Genomic DNA, 20,000 nt, shown 5'->3' on the forward strand with positions numbered 1-20,000 from the left:
ACTTGTGCACAAATCACCACGTAACCTGTAAGACTGGCATATGTTTTGGGTGAGGGTATGTTGTGAAGAGACTGGAAGCACTGTGGGGTTTTTGGAGGAGGAGATGATTTGGGTGAGGTCTTTCCTTCTGTCACTCTGTTCACATCCACAAGAGGCTCCGGGACAGTATTAAATATCTGGTAAAATGATCCAATTGTTATTAGTTGCAATGTACTTTTTTTAAGTTCATTCATTATGTTCTGGAATTTGCATTAACCCCTTCTGGACAGGTTAAGTGTACAAGTGTCATAACATACTGCATGGTCTACGGGGTAAGGCTGTACATGCGGCGATGCACCAGAGCACATGGAGCGGGAAGTTCCCATGCCCAGTGTCTGGCCATTGCCAGAAATCACCAGAGTTTATTACACTCTAAGATTTCTGTTACCCATCAGCAAGGAGTTAAATATCTAAGATAATCTGAATTTACGTTTCTTTGATATGTACAAGCAATAACCATTCAATAGCGCTTTCATACATCCTCACTCACAGCCTTTTAAATTTTCAAGAATAATTATTGGGTAAATATCATATATTCACTTGATTCAAATGAAAGAGACCTACAACTAGTAAACATCAGTTACCTTATCATAGTGCTCAATAAGGATTTCAACAACAATATTGCAGAACTTAATATCCATAATGGCAGCTACAGTCTCCTCTTCTGGTCGCAGTAAAGTTGGCCCAAAGCACACACCAAGATTACTAACAGTCATCAAATTCTTTTCACTCTTACTGGACACACTGTAGAAAAAATATGTTAAATCAATTTTCTTTGTTGTTAAGTAATACCTAACAATACCAATATAGTATATTCATTACATTTAGAGATTTAAGTTACCAAGAACATATAAAAATGCAATGCAAGATACTGTATTCCACTGCTTACTTTACTAAATGCTGAACGAGGGTCTTAAGAACAGTGAAATTTGTCTTAGGCAGCTTATGAACCAAACTGTGGATCTCATTTACACGCTGAAACAACCGATCTTGCTCTGCAATAAAAAGGATGAAGTGAGTTCTTAGTCACATTTATCTGTTTCATGTACTAATCCTGGTATCTAATTTTTAATAGCACCCTAAATGGTTATGTATATTGACCTCTTATAACTGGGCACACCTACAGCCGTTATGAAAAACCAACTCATCATGACAGGTATGGCTATAGATGTCACGACTTGCTTAAGTGAGTCGAGCTGGAAATTCTATACACAGGAGACTCCTCGGCCAAAAGGCTAGACAGTTGCCAGAAGTCACCGGAATGAGTGACACCCAGAAATTTCTGGTACCGTTATTGTAGGGTTAAGCATAAGTAATAATTCTTACATCAAATTCTGTCACAAATAACAAAGCAATCTTTACTACTGCACAAAAATGTTTTACTCATTTAACTTATATTTGCATACTAATGCTCCAATAATTGCAAACTTACTTGCAGCAGCAATGAAGGCACTGTGAAGCTTGTATGTCATGAGGGGTTCCGGAAGATTACGGAAGTACTGCTTAATGGCAGATGTGATGGTTTTCACCTCCCACTCGGCTGGGTCATCAAGCATCAACTTCTCTGATTTTCGCCGGTCCAGGCCCAATGCAAGGAGCTTTGATACTTTACTGGAGACACCCACCAAGCGGTACAAACCTTGATCCTCCAGCCCTGTTCAAGAGATGCGACATGAGACTAAAATGCTCAATAATGGTATAAAATCAAAATACAGATATATGCAACCTCAGTAAAGAAAAACTCCAAGAAAAAAAAATGTCCTTCATACCTCTACTTTCAAGCATTGCTATTGCTCGTGAAGTGAAATTCAATCCAACTTCATCTAGGGAGGTTTCTTCTTGTGATCCAACACCTCCACTTGGGTGCGCATACATCTGTAAAAAAAAAATATATATATATATTTAAATCCTCCTCTTAACAAGTCTATATTCTCTGACATATACCATGCACATGATACCTTTACATTTTTGACAAGAAAGGAATCAGTACATCTTTAATGTTTTGCTTTATCATTCTAAGAATGAGAATAAGAGGAGGCTTACTTTCTTAAAGCTTACACTTTATTATTGTCTAATAAAAAATATTGTGTTTCATTTTAAAATTCAAATCAAGTTGCAATATCTTGTATATTTCATGATGACTTTTTTTACCAATCATAAATTCAATATACCCAGCTATCACAGATCTCTTACTCTTAAAATCCTAAAAATATGAGATTTTTAATATCCAAATTGCTGAATACAAGTGTTAAATATACTGACTCTTTTATAAACCTTTACATTTCAAATACCATACCACCTCAAGTTTTGAGTAATATATTCATTAAACCTTTATTATACAAAAACAATGGGAAGCATGAAATTATCCAGATGTTAAAAACTGTCAATTCAATCATTTTCACTTACAGGCTCTTTCCCATCCATGGCATCCATCCAGTGCTTGCGATCCTCCTCTGACAGTGCCTGTAGAGTGTACAGGACACCAGGCTTATCTTGTGCCGTCAGGTCAAAGCAGAACCTCTTATCTATGCTGTCTGACATTCGACGGACACAAGACTTGAGTACTATGGTCTCCGTTGAAGTCTAGTGGAAGCAAGATCAGTTTCAGAAGTCATCCTACAGATTTTTTTTTCTCTTGTATTTATTATCTTAATTTTTTTTTTTCTTTATTACAACACACAATTTAATATTTCACATCCCTTCACCAGGTACCATGGTGCAATTGCAAACACATCTGTATATCACACTCCAAAATATAGAATTCTTTGTAAAGGTAAAATGAAACTTACAAATTTGCACTGTTTAGGTTGAAAGGAAAGAGGAAATAAATCAGTTGGATTAACCAAATACAACCAATAATCACAGATAAAACTATAAGAAACAACATAGCTCAGTAAACAATATATCATTAACAGACATAACCAAAAAAATAACCATAATTTCAGTTTTTCTTATAATCTAGGCTATCCTGCCCTTTAACCCCTTAGACAAGCTATTCTTATGAATTACAGAAACAGCTGCCCCACTAAAGAAACAGCCGATACATTTAGGTCACAGTTAACGTACAATTTTGTGTTGTATCTGGTTGTAGGGGATCATTGTGAAGACACGGTTCTCCTTCTGATAAAGGCAATAGTGCTTGGTCCAGGTCGTCCCAAATGCCTCTGTTATGTAAACAAATAAGATATTAGTGCTTCAGTCCTTAAGAAACATTTTTTCTTACCCTTTACCAGCCTGTTTTTCTGTTCATCATCATCACCGTGATGCTCTATTGCTATAATTAATCACATCATCAATCATTACTCTTGAAATTCAAGTAACAACATCAAACTCTATGTGCCTTATGTAAAATTTAATTTTGCAAACAGTAATTTGTATGTTCTGATCCAAGTACAGTCTGACTCATAAAGAAGCTCAATTTTCCCCCATGTTTTTAACATATAAGCTCTGGCATAGATTTTTTTTTTTTTTTTTTCTGTTTCTTTTTTTTCTTTTTTCTAATATTAATATTGACCCTAGTTCTGTTCCACACTCTTCTATGCTTAGGGAATGACTATTTGGAATATTCAGTAAATCATTTTTCTATCTTCTGGACACAAGTATTAAACCACATCACGTGTACAAATTTGAACTTCATAGTCAACTATAATATACCCATATGCATAGATATGGATATATACATAGACACTTATATAAATACAAATATAAATACATATAATCATTCATTCATTCATAAATATATACATGCATGCATATATACTTGCACACACATACATACACACATTCATGCTTAAATATACATACAAATATATATATATACACATACATACATATATATATATATACACATACATACATATATATATATATATACACATACATACATATATATATATATATATACATATATATATATATATATATATATATATATATATATATATATACATACATATATACATACATATATGTATATATAAATGTATATACATATACATGCATATACATATATACATATACATATTCATATACATATGCATATATATACACATACGTATAAACATTTATACACATATATACATATTCATACATAGACAGACATACAAAGATATACATATAAATACATATACACAGTCATATATACATAAAATTATATATACATAGACATACATATATATATATATATATATAATATATATATATATACATATATACATATATACATATATACATATATACATATATACATATATACATATATACATATATATACATATATATACATATATATATATATATATATATATATATATATATATATGTATGTATGTATGTAAGTATGTATGTATGTATGTATGTATGTATGTATGTATATATGTATATATGTATGTATGTGTGTATGTGTGTGCATGTGTGTGTATGTGTGTGTATGTGTGTGTATGTGTGTGTATTTGTGTGTATTTGTGTATATGTGTGTGTGTGTATATGTGTGTATATGTTTATATATGTTTATTTATGTTTATATATGTTTATATATGTTTATATATGTTTATATGTGTGTGTATGTGTGTGTATGTGTGTGTTTGTGTGTGTATGTGTGTGTATGTGTGTGTATGTGTGCGTGCGCGTGCGTGTGCGCGTGTGTAAATCTTCACACATCCACAAGTACCGATTGGCACACACAAACACACACACTCCCCCACCTCCCACATCTGCTTCTTTACTGACTGTTGAAATGATATGCCAGATTATACCAACTAGATAGGGAGAAACTTTCAATGTTTCTCTGTTAAGTAGTAGGGAATATAAATGTTCAGTAAATCAATATGACAAGTTTTAAAATAAAAAATGTATGCTGACATATTTGACGAGTCCAAAATCAAGCCATGCTCTCCTGACATAACAACAAGTAAGTGCAAGTTATCCACACACTTCTTCCTCAATTTATAAGATAAAAGAGAAAAGAAAAAAAATAATAAATAAATAAACACTGATATCATGTTACAAGAAAATATAAAAACACAAACAGAAGTCATTACACTTGTATACATTTAAATAAATTGAAAAACAAATAGAAATGGTAAGCATTAAATGGCTCAAGCTAAAAGCATGACATTCATTTCAAAAAGTCTTTCCATGTAATCCAAGCATCACGATGAGAGATGTTTTATAAAGTTCATAAAAAAGTGAGGAAAGTCAGTATAACTGTAATAAGTTTCATAAGGTATCTTATGAAGTTGAACTGCTTAGTAAGATATACATATAATGGAAAAGATTTTTAAAAATATCAAATCTTAATTCTTTCTTCATCACCCTTGGCATGGATGTAAAATATCAATATTAAAAATAAAAGTAAAAAAAGACACAATACACAAACACTTTTTTTTTTTTTTTGTGAAAAATCCTTATGGAGAAATAAAGAATGAGCAGTCAGTCTAATTCAGAATAAATAAAGATAAATTTTGGAAACATGAAGCAATGGGCAAGCAAAAAATGCATGTATGAGAATACTATCTCCTCACAGTGCAAAGGAGATCCATATTTCTTGGATGCTGGTATTATTCAAAAGTAGTTTAACCTAGTTATGCCAGGAGTGCATGTATATGTGCATTGTCGACCATGGTTTTGTTTTACTAATTTCACTTGCACGCATATGGTTTGAGAAATATTTACTCATCAAGAAGCCATTTACTTAGCCTACCTGACCTCCCCTTTTTACCCTACTCCTTGAATTTTTGGGAAGAAGCTTTCTAATCTTATCACTATTACTGTTGTTAATATTATCAAACTAAAAAAGACTAACAGCAGTTATAATAGTAGTATAAATAACAATAGTAACAGTAATAATAATTAATTTCTTTTTTAACTAAAATTCAAGGAATGGGGTAATCAGTTGACATTAGGTAGGCCTAGTTATTGACTATTTGGTGAATAAGCACTTGTGAAGTCATATATGCATAAATAAAATTCATAAAACAAATCTACAGTGGTATACTTATGTACATAGCACCAAAGGGTTAATCAAAATGCAGTTTTAGAAAAAAATATCTATATATAAGAAAGCCTCTTTAAATAGCAAGATGAAAACTAAAACTATTTCTTACTTTGAAAAACAAACAAAGGAAAAGATGCAGGTGAAGGTTTGACGTCATCTGGGTTGTTGGGAGAGGAAATTCATTGAGAAAAAAGGAAACTAATTTTAATGTATATCTTCTTTGATGGTAAAAAAGCCAATAGCAATTGTATCTTTTTACTCAATTCTAGGAAATAATTGATGATAGTTATCAACTTCACTCTAAAACAAATTTAACAATTTTTAAAAAATGTGGTAAAATTTTTCATGTATAAAAATCAAATCAGTGTCAATCAAATATTTTCAAAAAGGCTGAGTAAACTGTAAAATCAGAACTAACAGGAAACAAATCATAACTTCACACAGAACTGAGTTGGGGATACCAAAGAAAATAATACATCAGTGATTGTGAAAAAGCTTGTGTACAAACATGTGGCTTTCAGTTTAAAGGTTTAGGCAGATATGAAAGATATGATTTCATTGAGAGAAATAGTAAGAGAGTAGAACCCCAAATGTCCTGTAGAATCTTGTAAATTGGCTAAAATTCAAAATTTGAAAACTGTACATATGTGAAAAGTGGAACTATATACACTGATAAAGAGTGCCAAAGCATTATATAACAGGGAAGCAAAGATTTACGAAGACCTCTACATACAAATCTCACACAATCAGATATCAATTTGAATTGCATATAATTTCTGAAGAAAATCAGTCATTCCTTAAGAGAGTTGAGTGTTCTTTGACATAAAGGATATATCTTTAATACCAATACAATTTATATATCTATCTAATACCAACACATTGTGTTAATATTAGTACTACAATTATGCACTGACTTTGCCTAATATGTTCAGCCTTGTAATATACATAAGACCATGGCTGCATTCAGATCATAAAATCAAAGCAACTTAAGGAACAAAGGGAAATAATATGAACAAAAATAAAATAGGCACGAAATGAAGATTATCTTTCTCTTTTCTATTCCACTGACTGGCTATAATCCCCATATCAACAATAACTTATAACAACTAATACAAAAAGAATAATAAAAATCAAAATATAACACATGGGAGTGCTCTTCTGAAATTATATTTCAAAACAAGTAACATAAAACCAGGCAACAATTACCATCAACCATTTGCAACTTACTTTTCTCCATCAGGAAGAGATATCCTTGTCGAGTGTACATTTTGTCCATGTTGCCTGGATCCATTGATTTCTGCAGGGATTGCAATATTATTAGTGGCCAGAATTAAAGATCAATAAGTTAAAAGTCAACAAATCACCAGTCTTACTAATTCTGAGGGATACTTCCCTTTAAAAAAAAAAACTTTCATACAGGAAAACATAATGCAAAATGCAATATGAAAAGTAAGGCCCTACATTTCTATCAAAAATAAGTACCTGAAATAAAATCAGTGAAAAATATATAACCATAAGAGTGAATTAAAAATAAATTGCCTATTACTACCTTTGTAGAAGGTGCATTTGTCTTTCTCTGCTGACTACCTTTTGCCTATCTACAAATTCTTGTGGAAATTATTAGCATATCTTCTGAGAGTTGATCAACCCATCAGTTTGAAGTATAATTTAAGGTCACACTAGTATGAGCAACAATATATCAAATTTGTTAATGTTCTAAAGTATAAATGAAGAGATAACAACTTTATTTGAGAGTCACCTTTTTCCTAACTAAATACATATTACACTACTGTTTTACTCAATCTACCTACAAAAAAAGCTTGTGTATCATGCAAATATTTGCACAAAAAAAATCACAAAAGGATAAAAGAATTTGTTTTCTGATTTTGTGAAAAATATTTTTCTGTCACATTAATTAAATGTTACCACTAAACCTGGGTACCTAACAGCAGAACAGTATGAAACAATCTCTGAATAATATAAATGATAAATCTAATAGATATAATCCCTTGTGGAACTTCTTAGGGAAAGTTCTGGCCATACAGGAATAGACAGGGGAAGAAGACTGACTGGCAGCACGGCAAAACAACACTGTCAAAATCAACATGTAAATTAGTGCAGGAGAGGATCACATATATAGACACAAGGAGACATAATCAAAATTACACAAAATCATGACCCTTACATTAGAATATTTACCCTCATCCAACATAAAATAAAACTAAAGTGGTTGCTCCACAAATATATAAACAAACTACCCACATATATTCTTTACTGTTAAGGGTATAACATAATCTACTTAAAGTTATGAGGAGACTTTTAATCACTGAACATAACATCATCCAGGAAAATGACAAGATTATTTGAAAATTCACCAAGAGGAGATAGTAAAGCCATCCTATATCCCAGTGTTATGAACTCAAGTGTAAAGGTGGTTTGTAATATTATTAGTTATTAAACAAGAAATATTGCACTACACCACTAATATCTGTAATGGTTAACCGACATCTACCCATTCTAAATTCAATGAATATTTCTAAAGAGGCACCATTAAAGGGTGGCTTGGTAAAAAAAAGAGAGTAGTGCTCCAGAGGCATACTGCTGTAAGAAACTTCCACTGCAGTAAAATAAAAATGTTAATACAAGTTATTTCTGGCATGCATTTAATATATAAAAAATTATAATAATCAGACCAAAAAAAAAGTTTCATTCTTTAAAGCCTTGACAGTCTAAGAGATTTAACATCAATCAAGTGTACCACAGGAAACAGGTGAAGACGCATGTTCTGTTCACCATTAGCGATGCATACAGGATGACCTACAAAAGAACACATGCTTTTTACCTGAAAAACAAGCTGGAAAGGGGCAAGACCATTAATCAAATAATGCAGTTGATACTACTATATTTAAAAAGCACTAATGATCCTTGATCAAAAGTAACCTCATATAAACAGATCAGCAACCAAAGGTAAACTAAAGTTAGGATTAAACTTTAAGGTTTAATTATAAGTAAAAAAAATCTAAGATTAATCAATATTAGACAAATTAAATATGTTAAACTCTGCTATGAACAAACAAAATATCAGACCAAAACCACTACTAATACAAGACAGCTCAATGCAATTACCATACAACAATAACAGTAAAATACACAGGCTACATAGCAACAAGCCCCACTGATACCTTACCACACACTCTGGCTGGCATATCAACTCAACATGCATTCATTTTGATCTCATCAATTCCTTGATAACATTCTCATGATAATTTTGAATCTTGACCTTTGATAATAAATAACTTTATGTATATGAAATAATCCACTCTTGTTTTCAATGGTAAATTTATCTATGATCTTCATGATGCTAACAAATATTAGCATTTATATGTGCTAAGACTATACATAATTCACCAAATTGTCTTTTTCAGTATATAGCCATAAAAATATCAAAACAAGAAGGAACCTGATAAAAGCGTATATACATCCAATCTCATTTCTTTAATGAAATCATATACATTGATAAAAACATTTTAAAATATAATTCCATAATATAACAAAAATTTAAACTAGAAATACATTATGCAAATTCTTCACAAATACCAATTTGCTTTTTTAAGCATCATAATACCAGGTACAGAGTGTGTGCTTAGGCAGGTGTGAGTTAGTGAGAAGCAGCGGAGACACATTACCGTCTTACGCACCTCCAGCATCTTGTTCTTCAGGGACACTGACTCTTGGCGGGTTGCTAAGAAGTTCTCTCGGGTCTGAAGGGTGGAAGTTATATCCACAGGCAGGGGGGTATAGAATGATATAAAAAGAATATAAGTTTACATTTCATTGCCATGCTTGGTTTCATAAAAAAACTCCACTAAGACATATGAAGCTCAAAGAAGATTGGTAAATATCTGACTATGTTCTACACATAAAATCTTAGGAAATACATAAATATACCATTATGTCATAACCAAAACTTTTTTTTTTTTTTTTTTTTTTTTTTTTTTTTTTTTTTTTTTTCTAAACACTCTTTTCAAGACTGACCCTTTGTACTCGAACTTGCAGATCACGCATGTAAGGGCTGCAGTCATTGAACACTTCGTGGCCTTGATGATAGAATGTCAACCAACCATACATGTAACTCAATAACTGTAAGGGAGAGGGAACAAGTGAATAAATAAATAAATGAAGGAATGGTCACAGAAATAAATAATTCCACAAGTAATAACTTAATGAATAACTTACTTCCACCTAAACAATTCCATGTATATTCATTTTGAATAACACCATCAAACAATTATATTCTGTTTTGTTTTACCTTTAAAATTTTCAATTAATGAATCCAACTGAATCATTCTACACCAACTATAAGGCTAAACCTCACTTACAGGTAAAACCTATGATAATACTAAGAGAATGAAAGCAGTGAAATCAACAAATGAAGAAAGAAGGAAGTATATTATATATATAGGACCCTGTTGAAACTATGCAGGCAGAACAAATACTGGAATTGAGCCAGTCAAGTATCTTTATTTCCTAAAAACTGAAATAACAAAAATTGCACTCTTACTTTCACATGAACAAATCAAACTTGTTTTCATTTGTGAAGTACAACATAAAATACAGAATGAGTAAAAAAGATTACCGTTTCCACAAACTCAAACTTCTTCCTCTCCTGGACCTCCTGTAGCAGAAATACGTAGTCAAGTGAGGCGTGCACAAAGTGCCGCTGTTCCATCTCCACTGATGCATCAGCCTGCAACAAAAATCAACTGTTGTAGCTATGACGAAGTATAATATCAAAGAAACAAAAAAAGTCAATTTTTGCATCAATAAGTGTCTTCTTATCAATATAGTAAATGTTATATTAAAAAGAGTTTCCTCATGGGGTTACTAATTTCTCATAATCCTTTTGGAAATCAAGACACAATTATTAAAATTAAGTATCTACTATGGTAAAAGAATATTAACCAAAACACAGGTTAATAAAAAAGGGTAGCAACTGGCATCTAAAGCAACCTATCCCCATAGAAGAGCTTTAACAAACAGTACCTCACATCGTGTGTGTGTGTGTGTGTGTGTGTGTGTGTGTGTGTGTGTGTGTGTGTGTGTGTGTGTGTGTGTGTGTGTGTGTGTGTGTGTGTGTGTGTGTGTGTGTGTGTGTGTGTGTGTGTGTGTGTGTGTGTGTGTGTGTGTGTGTGTGTGTGTGTGTGTGTGTGTGTGTGTGTGTGTGTGTGTGAGAGAAATATTAGACAAAAAAATATAAACAAAACTTGAAACATATTCATCCCTTTTGATCAGGCATCCAAGGTTTGAATTATATATACACTCATATTGAAAGTGTTGTCCTGTGCAGTACATAAAAAAGGGAACACTTCCAAGTCTTCAACACTAATCTCTTTGTTTGCTTTTTAAAACAAAAGTATTTTCAGACCATTACTTGATAAATAAAGTAAAATGGCATTATAATATTTCCGGAACACAATGGTCTGGTTGGCTATACATACAGCTGTCAGTCATTAATGGAACCCAATGTAGATTTTATAGCATGGTTTTGGCAGCAGTAACAATAATAATATACGAAGTTGATATTATGTAAAGTTACTGACCATAGTGATATCTGTTTAAATAGTGCTAGTAGCAGTGTGGTAACGCGGTATTATACTAAAAGTTGAAGGTGAGCTTCTTAATACATGAATAACGATGAAAATCATGAATAACGATAAAGCCGCTAATTGAACCAATCAGCATGCTTTTGACGCACGAATCGGCAGTTGTCAGAAGTGCAGTCTTTCGACTACTGATAATCCTGATGGTAGCTGAACTGCACGAGTAGTAAGTGGGGAAGGGGCGCCGTTTCAGTAACAGCGGAGGCAGCGAGAAATGGAAAAACACCTGAACTGAAAGGAGGTTGCGGCCTCTTTTCTCTCGCCGGGATTTCCTCTTTGTTGGTCTCGGCCGCGGGGGAGAAGGCTCGTCTTTCTCTCCATGTTGCCAAAGCCAACTCGTTCCCTTTCTTCCTCCACCCGGACGAGCCCGCTTCTCATCAACGCCCGCCCGCTCGTCAACTTTATTCCGCTCGCTTCCCCTTTCCTCTCGGCATCTTCAAGGTACTTTTCCCCGAACCCTATCGAGCTCCCAACTCCCGTTCCCCGCCCTTGAACGTTTCGGCTGTCGTAAGAAACACTTCCCAGAAGATATTTAATTAGGTATAACGATATCATTGGCCGTGGCATAGCATCTAAACCCCTAAAAATATATAAGCATTAGCGCTTTACGACACATTTGGTTCTGCAATAGAAACACCGTAAAAGTTCCCCAGAGTGGCATCCCTACACACAACCCCCTCCCCCCAACGAGAACTAACATTTCCTCGCGAACTCCAGCAGAAGTTAGGAAAAGGTGCAGGTATTAAATTGCACTTATTTGTTTTAGTGACATGAGGCACCAGCTCTGTTTCGTTTTTTCTACCAAATAATTTCTTCATAAAATACAAATCCCCATCTTCATCTTTTGAATTATCAACCTTTTCCAACATTTCAATTATAATCAATTATTTACCATTTTCATTTTTCCATTTCTTACAATACATCAATTTATACAGGATATTCTATACTTCTAAATCCAATTACAAAGTTAAATACACATATCTGAAATATCACATCTGTTGATTAAGTGGCACATTAGACAAGTTTACCGAGAATGCCTGCCAAGAGTGACAAAACTAAATTGAGCTATCTTTCGAAGGAGATGAAACTCTTGAAGTGGAGATTTAACGCCGGTCTGTCTGTCTGAGTCTAAGTGAGTCAGCCAGTCAATCAGTCCAATTATTTTCCTACCTCACAAAGTAATAGGGACACTCATACTCATTCTCCCTCTCCCTCCCTTCCCCCATCCCCCCCCCACTTCCACTTCCACCTCTCTCTCTTCCTGTTCCTCCTCCTCTTTCCCATTCTTCCCTCTGTAACTCTCTGTAACGATCCCAAAGTTAATGACCTTCCAGCCACCAGTATCGCGGTACAGTCCGACCTTTATCGGCGTCTTCGATCAAGCATCATCCCCACCCCTTCCTCACCCACCCTTCTCCCTTCCCCATCCCTACCCCCACCCTTCTTCCTTACCCACCCCTACCACCACCCTCACCCCACCAACACCACTACCACCCTCCTCCCTTCCCCACCCCAAACCCCCACCCTCCTCCCTTACCCACCCTCGCCCGTAACTCCGAATCATCGGAACTACACCGGCCCTCGCTACCGGCCCTCACTAAGCCCTTTCCCCAGCCTGTCTATGGCTTCCAGACCTCCGCCTCTTACCTCTTACCTCTCTCGCCCCCCCCCTCTCCCTCCGCCTACTGATGCTCCTCTGGTCACCCTTACTACCCTCTATAAAAGCAGGAACAAAATGTCAACCCGCAGTAAAAGAGCAATAATGCAACGATGGCCGCTAGTTTGCTTCGTTCCTCGTTGCAAGGTAGAGGACGAGGGGGAAGGGCAGAGGTGAAGGACGAGGGGGAAGGGTAGAGGTGAAGGACGAGGGGGAAGGGTAGAGATGGAGGAAGAGGGGGAAGGACAGAGATGGAGGAAGAAGGGGAGGGTAGAGATGGAGGACGAGGGGGAAGGGCAGAGGTGGAGGACGAGGAGAGAGAGAGAGAGAGAGAGAGAGAGAGAGAGAGAGAGAGAGAGAGAGAGAGAGAGAGAGAGAGAGAGAGGGGAGAGGGGGGGAGAGGAGAGGAGAGGAGAGGAGAGGAGAGGAGAGGAGAGGAGAGGAGAGGAGAGGAGAGGAGAGGAGAGGAGAGGAGAGGAGAGGAGAAGAGAGGAGAGGAGAGGAGAGGAGAGAGAGAAAGTAACTAGGAAGACATCTCGAAAGCCCCTTAGGACAATACGAAGGACTTATCACTGAGTCTTGAACTCGAGTGATCTAACGAAAAAAAGGGGAATCCGAAGCTGTACCTGCCTGGGATGAGATGCACGGAGGGGGAGGGGGAGGGGGAGGGGGAGGGAAGGCGGAGGGGGAGGGGGGAGGGGGAGGGGAAAGAGGGAGAAGGAGAAGGAGAAGGAAAAGGAGAAAAGAAGAAGAAGAAGAAGAAGAAGAAGAGGAGAGGGAGAGGGAGAGGGAGAGGGAGAGGGAGAGGGAGAGGGAGAGGGAGAGGGAGAGGGAGAGGGAGAGGAATAGGGAGAGGAATAGGGAGAGGAATAGGGATAGGGAGGAGAGGGAGGGGAAGAGGGGAAGGAATAAGGATAGGAAGAAGGAGAGCTAGGGGAAGAGGGGAAGGAAGAGGAAGAGGAAGAGAAAGAGGAAGAGGAAGAGAAAGAGAAAGAGGAAGAGGGAGAGGAAGAGGAAGAGGGAGAGCGAGGATGAGAAAGATAAATTCTGACGTGCTTCCCCTCACGGCGAGCAGGGAGGGCGGGGGGGGGGGGGGGGAGCGCGGAGGCCTAGCGTTGTTTTGGACGGGTTGTCATGGCCACCTCCGGGACGGCGCGGCGGCGCTCCTGCCGTCCCCCTTTTGCCGAGATTATCAATTTCCATGGCCAGCCAAGGGTAAACTTATTGGAAGAGGGTGAAAAGGGAGAAAGGGAATAAGAGAGGGACAGACAAGGAGGGGATGCGATCGACAGGATCTAGCATTCTCTCCAAATCAATCTTGCCCTCCAATCAATGACTCACGTGCTTCAGAGTGCTTTATTAACGCTGTTTTACACAACCCCGCCCCTGCTCTGCCCCTCGTTAAAATTATCTCGTCCTCCCCACGCCGTTCTTCGTTAATCACGTTAATGATATCTCTTGCGCCTTGACACTCCATTACTTATTTTTCCCCATTAACCTTTATTCTACTCTTGCTGCATCGTGTGTCTTCCCTCATCGTGGCCGGCGTCGCGTGTCCAGTTCATCTCCATGTTGCCGCCCATCATTTTATGTTTTATTTCACCATGGCACTACTTTCCCACCATAACACCATTTGATTTGCGAAACACCTTTTCCCATAATAGGAGTCGCTGTAGTTTCACCAAAACACCATGTTCTCGAGCCGTAAGCATGGGCGACCAAGAGCCACGACCGGCTTTGGAGTGAGAGTGCAGTGTGCGTCTCCGCCCACGCACACACAGACGACCCGCCCGCCTGTCCTGCACTCCCTAATTCGACCACACCCGACCTCTTCCATCTTTTCCTCTTCCTCTTATCTAATTCCCGTTCTTATTGTGTTTAATTCCAGGTGCATACAAATCATCACCCTCGTCACTGTTTTACTTTCCTTTTCTCCTGAGGCCTATTTACCGTTCCTTTCCTCTATTTCCTAAATCTCTCACCTTCCCTGCCCTTCCTCAACCCCTCCGCCAGCTCCGCCCGGCCCTCGCCAGGCCCTCGCCCGCGCCGCCCCCTCAAATTACCATCTAATCTGCATGTTCATTTCCTCTCGTGACAACTTCTAGGTTAATGGAATTATTGATCATTGCTTAATAGCCTCTGCGGCAGCCGCGATTGCTGAAGCCCCATTAGGACAACGCCGCATGTTCAGTTTTAAAGCAGCCATTAGCCATACAGCCTATCATCAAATGGCCATGTTGCAGGTACACGAATGCGAATGGGAATTTGACTATCAATCAAATGGCTCACTATCAGGACGCCCCCTTCATACCAGGACCCGTAGCACAGCCAAAATGACTGAGCGGTGACATCTGCCATCGAAGAGCGTGGGAAGTCTATGGCCTCCCGCGCCAGGTTTCACTTTCCTCGCACATAGATATCAATGCACGAAGCGTCGATGGTTGATACTGAACTCGCAAATCCATTATCATAAAACCCATTTGGTCACATATGAGCCAACAGTATGAACTCTGAGAATGAAAAATACCAAAACAAAGACAAATTAACAAAATACACCAAGTATTATCCCGTCGCCTCAGGGGACGCACTGCACGTAAAGGGTCAGACACCCATATCACAGGAAATATGTTATACATTATCTTTGTAGCAACATATCTTTGATTACGATGGCATAATTGACTAAACTAAAAAGCAATAAAACAAATGCTGACGATAGAGCTAAGGGTGCTGCAGTGAGTCAAGGTTAATGGGGTTGAGGTGAATTGGACAGACAGGTGAGGTGGGCGCGGGTTTGGCTCAGGTGGCATGTTAAACAGCGGGGGGAGACCCCCTCCCCTCCGCCTATGCTGACCTACTTCCTACTCGCCCTATCCTGTCTCCCTGCACACCATACACCTCCCTCCCGGCCTTATTCTCAAGGTCCGTCTCCCTTGCAGACCTGCCACCTTTCCATTACTTTAGTTCTCCCAACAGACACACTTCTCTGCCGGCCCGAAGCTCTCTCTCCCAGCACAGGATGAGGGTACCAGTTGGCAATCACAGCGCTGGGTGTTGGCGGTGCAGGGAGGAAATATAGTGATAATATCCCCACGCGACCACCACATCGCCATCCGCCCGTGGCGAGGGCGCCTTCACACCCTCGCCGTCACATGTACTCTCCCTTTCCCCCTCCCTTTCTCTTCCTCTTCCTCTTTCCTTGTCCTTTCCCTCATTCATTTCTACAATTCAGTGCATTACCTCGACATTCCCCGCATCATCCTGTTTCCCGTGTAATCTTCCTCTCCCCATGCCTGGCCATTCACGAACATGCACACGTACATTTTTCACGATCAATCAATACACCCTCCCGCTCGTCAGGCTCTTCTACTTTCCCCTCATCTCCCCAATTATCCGATCTTCCCTCAGCTCTTCTCTCCTTGTGCTCTTGTTTCTTTTTTGTCTCGTCCCCTCTACGTGCCCTCTTCTTCTTCTTATCTACTTCTATCTCTTTCCCCCTTTCGCCCTCTTTTAATTCTTTTGTCCGTCTCCCCACCCGGAGTGTTTCGATAGTTGTCTCCCCATACCCACCCCTTCCCCAACTCGGCTCGTCTAGCTTCGCATCTTTCTAATGTTCTTTATTTCTTATTTTCTTATTACTGGTATATCTGATCTCTTTTCCTTTTTCTATTCTGGTCAGTTCTCTCCTGTGTTCTATCCTGCTGTCTTTTTCTTTTTTTGTTCTGATCTTCCTTTTCATTCTGTTCCGTCTTAACTGGTCTGTTCTACTCGTCTTCCTTACTTGGCTTTTATTTTTCCAATCGCTTTTTCTAATCGCAGTCTTTCCTCCTCGCATCTTCTTCTTTGACCACATCCTTCAACCTCGGCTTGAATTCCCAAATCAAATGACCTCCTCATCCCTTCTCCGCCCACCTTGCATAGGGAGCTAGATTTCCTCAATTAATATTTTTTCCTCGTCTGTTTTCTTTACTGTGAGACCATTTTCCTACAGAAATCCATACCTCGTCTCTCCAGCCCCTCTGCCTCCACCCGACCCGCTGCCTCCACCCGACCCGCCGCCTCCTCCCAACATGCTCACGGAACTCGGTCCCTGTTCCGGATTCCTAGCTCTGTTCCCGTCCTTGTTCCTGCCCTGGTCCCTGCGTCTGCAACTCCTCCCCTGCCTCTGCCTTTGCCCCTGCGCCGTTCCCTTCGTTGCCCTTGTTCTTGTTATTATATCGTTCTCTTATTTCGCTCCTTGGTTCTACACCTCTTTCTGCTCTTCATTCTGCCCATGCATCTGTGTCCATCTCTGCCCTGTGACATGCCCTAATGCTTGTCTTCTCCTTACTCATGCACCGGCACGTATCTGGCGTCCTTATCTTTATCCCAACTCAACCCTTGCCCTAACCCTTGCCCTTTCCCTTGCCCTAACCCTTGCCCTAACCCTAGCCGTAGCCGTAGTCGTAGCCCTTGCCCTTGCCCTCGCCCTACTCCTAGCCCTTGCCCCAACCCTGACCCTGCCACCTCCCCGCCCACCGCCCTTTCCTCCTTCGTCATCATCGGCGGAAGCGACACGAGAGGCTGGATGCTGTCCAGGGATCGCTGTCGCAGCAGCAGCAGAAGCCTCCCGCGGGTGGGAGGCTTTGCCGCAGCGCGCCCCCCACCCTGCATGCTTCTCGCCCTCCTTCCGGAATGATGTACTGATCTCTTAACAATCAAGGCTGTTGACAAAGGGGCGAGTTTTGCTGGCGAAATTTCCGAGAAGGTAGATACGGATGCCAACTACCCGAGGGTTCATCTCTCTCATTAAAAGCCATAATTATGCATAATATTACATCCTTTAATCGGATTTAACCAAATACTATCAAAGTCAATACCGTGACTCCAAGTACAGCAGTGAGTAAGCGGTAACAAACTGCAGTTAATCAGATTTGATAAATATGACAATTTACTGATTACGGGAGTGAATTACTATCATGAGAGAAACGTAATTATTAGCAACTGGGCTAGCAAAAATAGCCATTTCCAAGTCCGCGAATGCATTTATTACCTATTTACTAAATCGGTTCCGTTCATTAAAATACACACGATATAACCTCCAGCGTTAATTGAATGGGCCCGATAAGTTTCAGTCGCCGGAACAATGAGAAAAACAGAATTCAACAGTTGGTCATTAATATGTTGTCAGTAACGGATCCGCATGTGGTGAAATAGGTATGTGGTCAAAAGCAACTCCCTCTCCCTCCTCTCCCTCTCCCTCTCCCTCTCCCTCTCCCTCTCCCTCTCCCCTCCCTCTCCCTCTCTCTCCCTCTCTCTCCCTCCCTCCCTCACATTTTATTTTTCTCATATCCCTTCAGTCGTCTTCCCTTCTTCCCCCCTCCTTCTCGCCGTATCATCTCCCTCCTCATCTCTTTTTCTCTTCCCCTACCCTTCCCATCCACCCTTTTTCCCTCCCACCCCCTTCCCTCCTTCCTTCCTTTCCCCTCCCTCCCTCCCTCCCTCCCTCCCCTCCCCTCCTCCTCCCTCCCTCCCTCCTTCCCCCTCCACCCCCTCCTAGCCCTCCCCTCTTCCCTCTCCCTCCCCCCTCCCCCCCCACCCCCTGACATTACGGGCCGGCAATCGCCCCGTGTAACCGTTTGAATAAACCGCACGTAATCCGTAGTGACGAAGGCCGTGAGTGAGGTTTCTCCGGCGCTGGATCAATAGCCGGCGCCGTCGTCACCTCGAGCCTCCCTCCTTCCCTCCTTCCCTCCCTGCCTTCCTCCCTTCCTCCCTCCCTCCCTCCTTCCTTCCTAGCCTCCCTCCCTCCGCGCCCCCAGCCCCGCCTGCACCCACGCCGCGACCCGACGCCGATATCGACAGGTAGGTAGGTCGGGCACCCTGCATGACCGGAATGTGGGGGAGGCCTCGCTCGCGCTCGCACACGCGGTCCTGCTCGCTCGCTCTTCGCCTTCTCACGTTCCTATTAGCACTCCCTCGCTCACTCTAACTCGCTCACGGACACACTCACACTCAATCACACTCATACTCATTCTCATTTCTCGCCTCTCTCTCTCACCTTATTCATCTGTCTGTCTGTCTGTCTGTCTTTTCTGTCTGTCTGTCTGTCTGTCTGTCTGTCTGTCTGTCTGTCTGTCTGTCTGTCTGTCTGTCTGTCTATCTATTTGCCTGTCTATCTGTCTATCTGTCTATCTATCTATCTATCTATCTATCTATCTATCTATCTATCTATCTATCTATCTATCTATCTGTGTATCTACCTATCTATATACATATATATATATATATATATATATATATATATATATATATATATATATATATATATATATATATAAATATTTGTGAGTGTGCATGTGAGTGTGCCCGTGTTCGTGCGTACTTGCACGAACACACGCATTCATATGCACATAAACAAGCACAGACACATATATATATAAACGTAAACTTACGTTTACGTTTACGTATACGTATACGTATACTTATACTATATGTATACGTATACGTATTCTATACATATACGTATACGTATACATATACAGATACAGATAAACGTACATACAGATACAGATCGCGCTCAAAAAGATACAAATAAACAAACCAAATTGTAAACATGTACACATGTGCGTGCGCTTGCAAGTATACATGTATGTATGTAATGCATATATAT

At 39.4% G+C, this 20,000-nt stretch overlaps 1 protein-coding gene across 1 annotated transcript in view; it reads right to left on the reverse strand.

The window, feature by feature from the left end:
- LOC119575074 (rho GTPase-activating protein 26-like) overlaps positions 1-20,000 on the reverse strand; it is a gene marked incomplete in the record, with an annotated part of 86,992 nt that overhangs the window by 13,086 nt on the left and 53,906 nt on the right. Inside the window, 13 exon segments of the mRNA XM_037922461.1 lie at positions 94-176; positions 624-783; positions 929-1,034; positions 1,472-1,693; positions 1,809-1,914; positions 2,446-2,622; positions 2,829-2,837; positions 3,106-3,203; positions 6,144-6,191; positions 7,262-7,331; positions 9,721-9,795; positions 10,070-10,174; positions 10,671-10,781. Coding sequence (XP_037778389.1) covers positions 94-176; positions 624-783; positions 929-1,034; positions 1,472-1,693; positions 1,809-1,914; positions 2,446-2,622; positions 2,829-2,837; positions 3,106-3,203; positions 6,144-6,191; positions 7,262-7,331; positions 9,721-9,795; positions 10,070-10,174; positions 10,671-10,781 — 1,370 coding nt within the window.

This window comes from Penaeus monodon, chromosome 7, assembly GCF_015228065.2.
Source record: "Penaeus monodon isolate SGIC_2016 chromosome 7, NSTDA_Pmon_1, whole genome shotgun sequence".
Lineage (NCBI taxonomy): Eukaryota > Metazoa > Arthropoda > Malacostraca > Decapoda > Penaeidae > Penaeus > Penaeus monodon.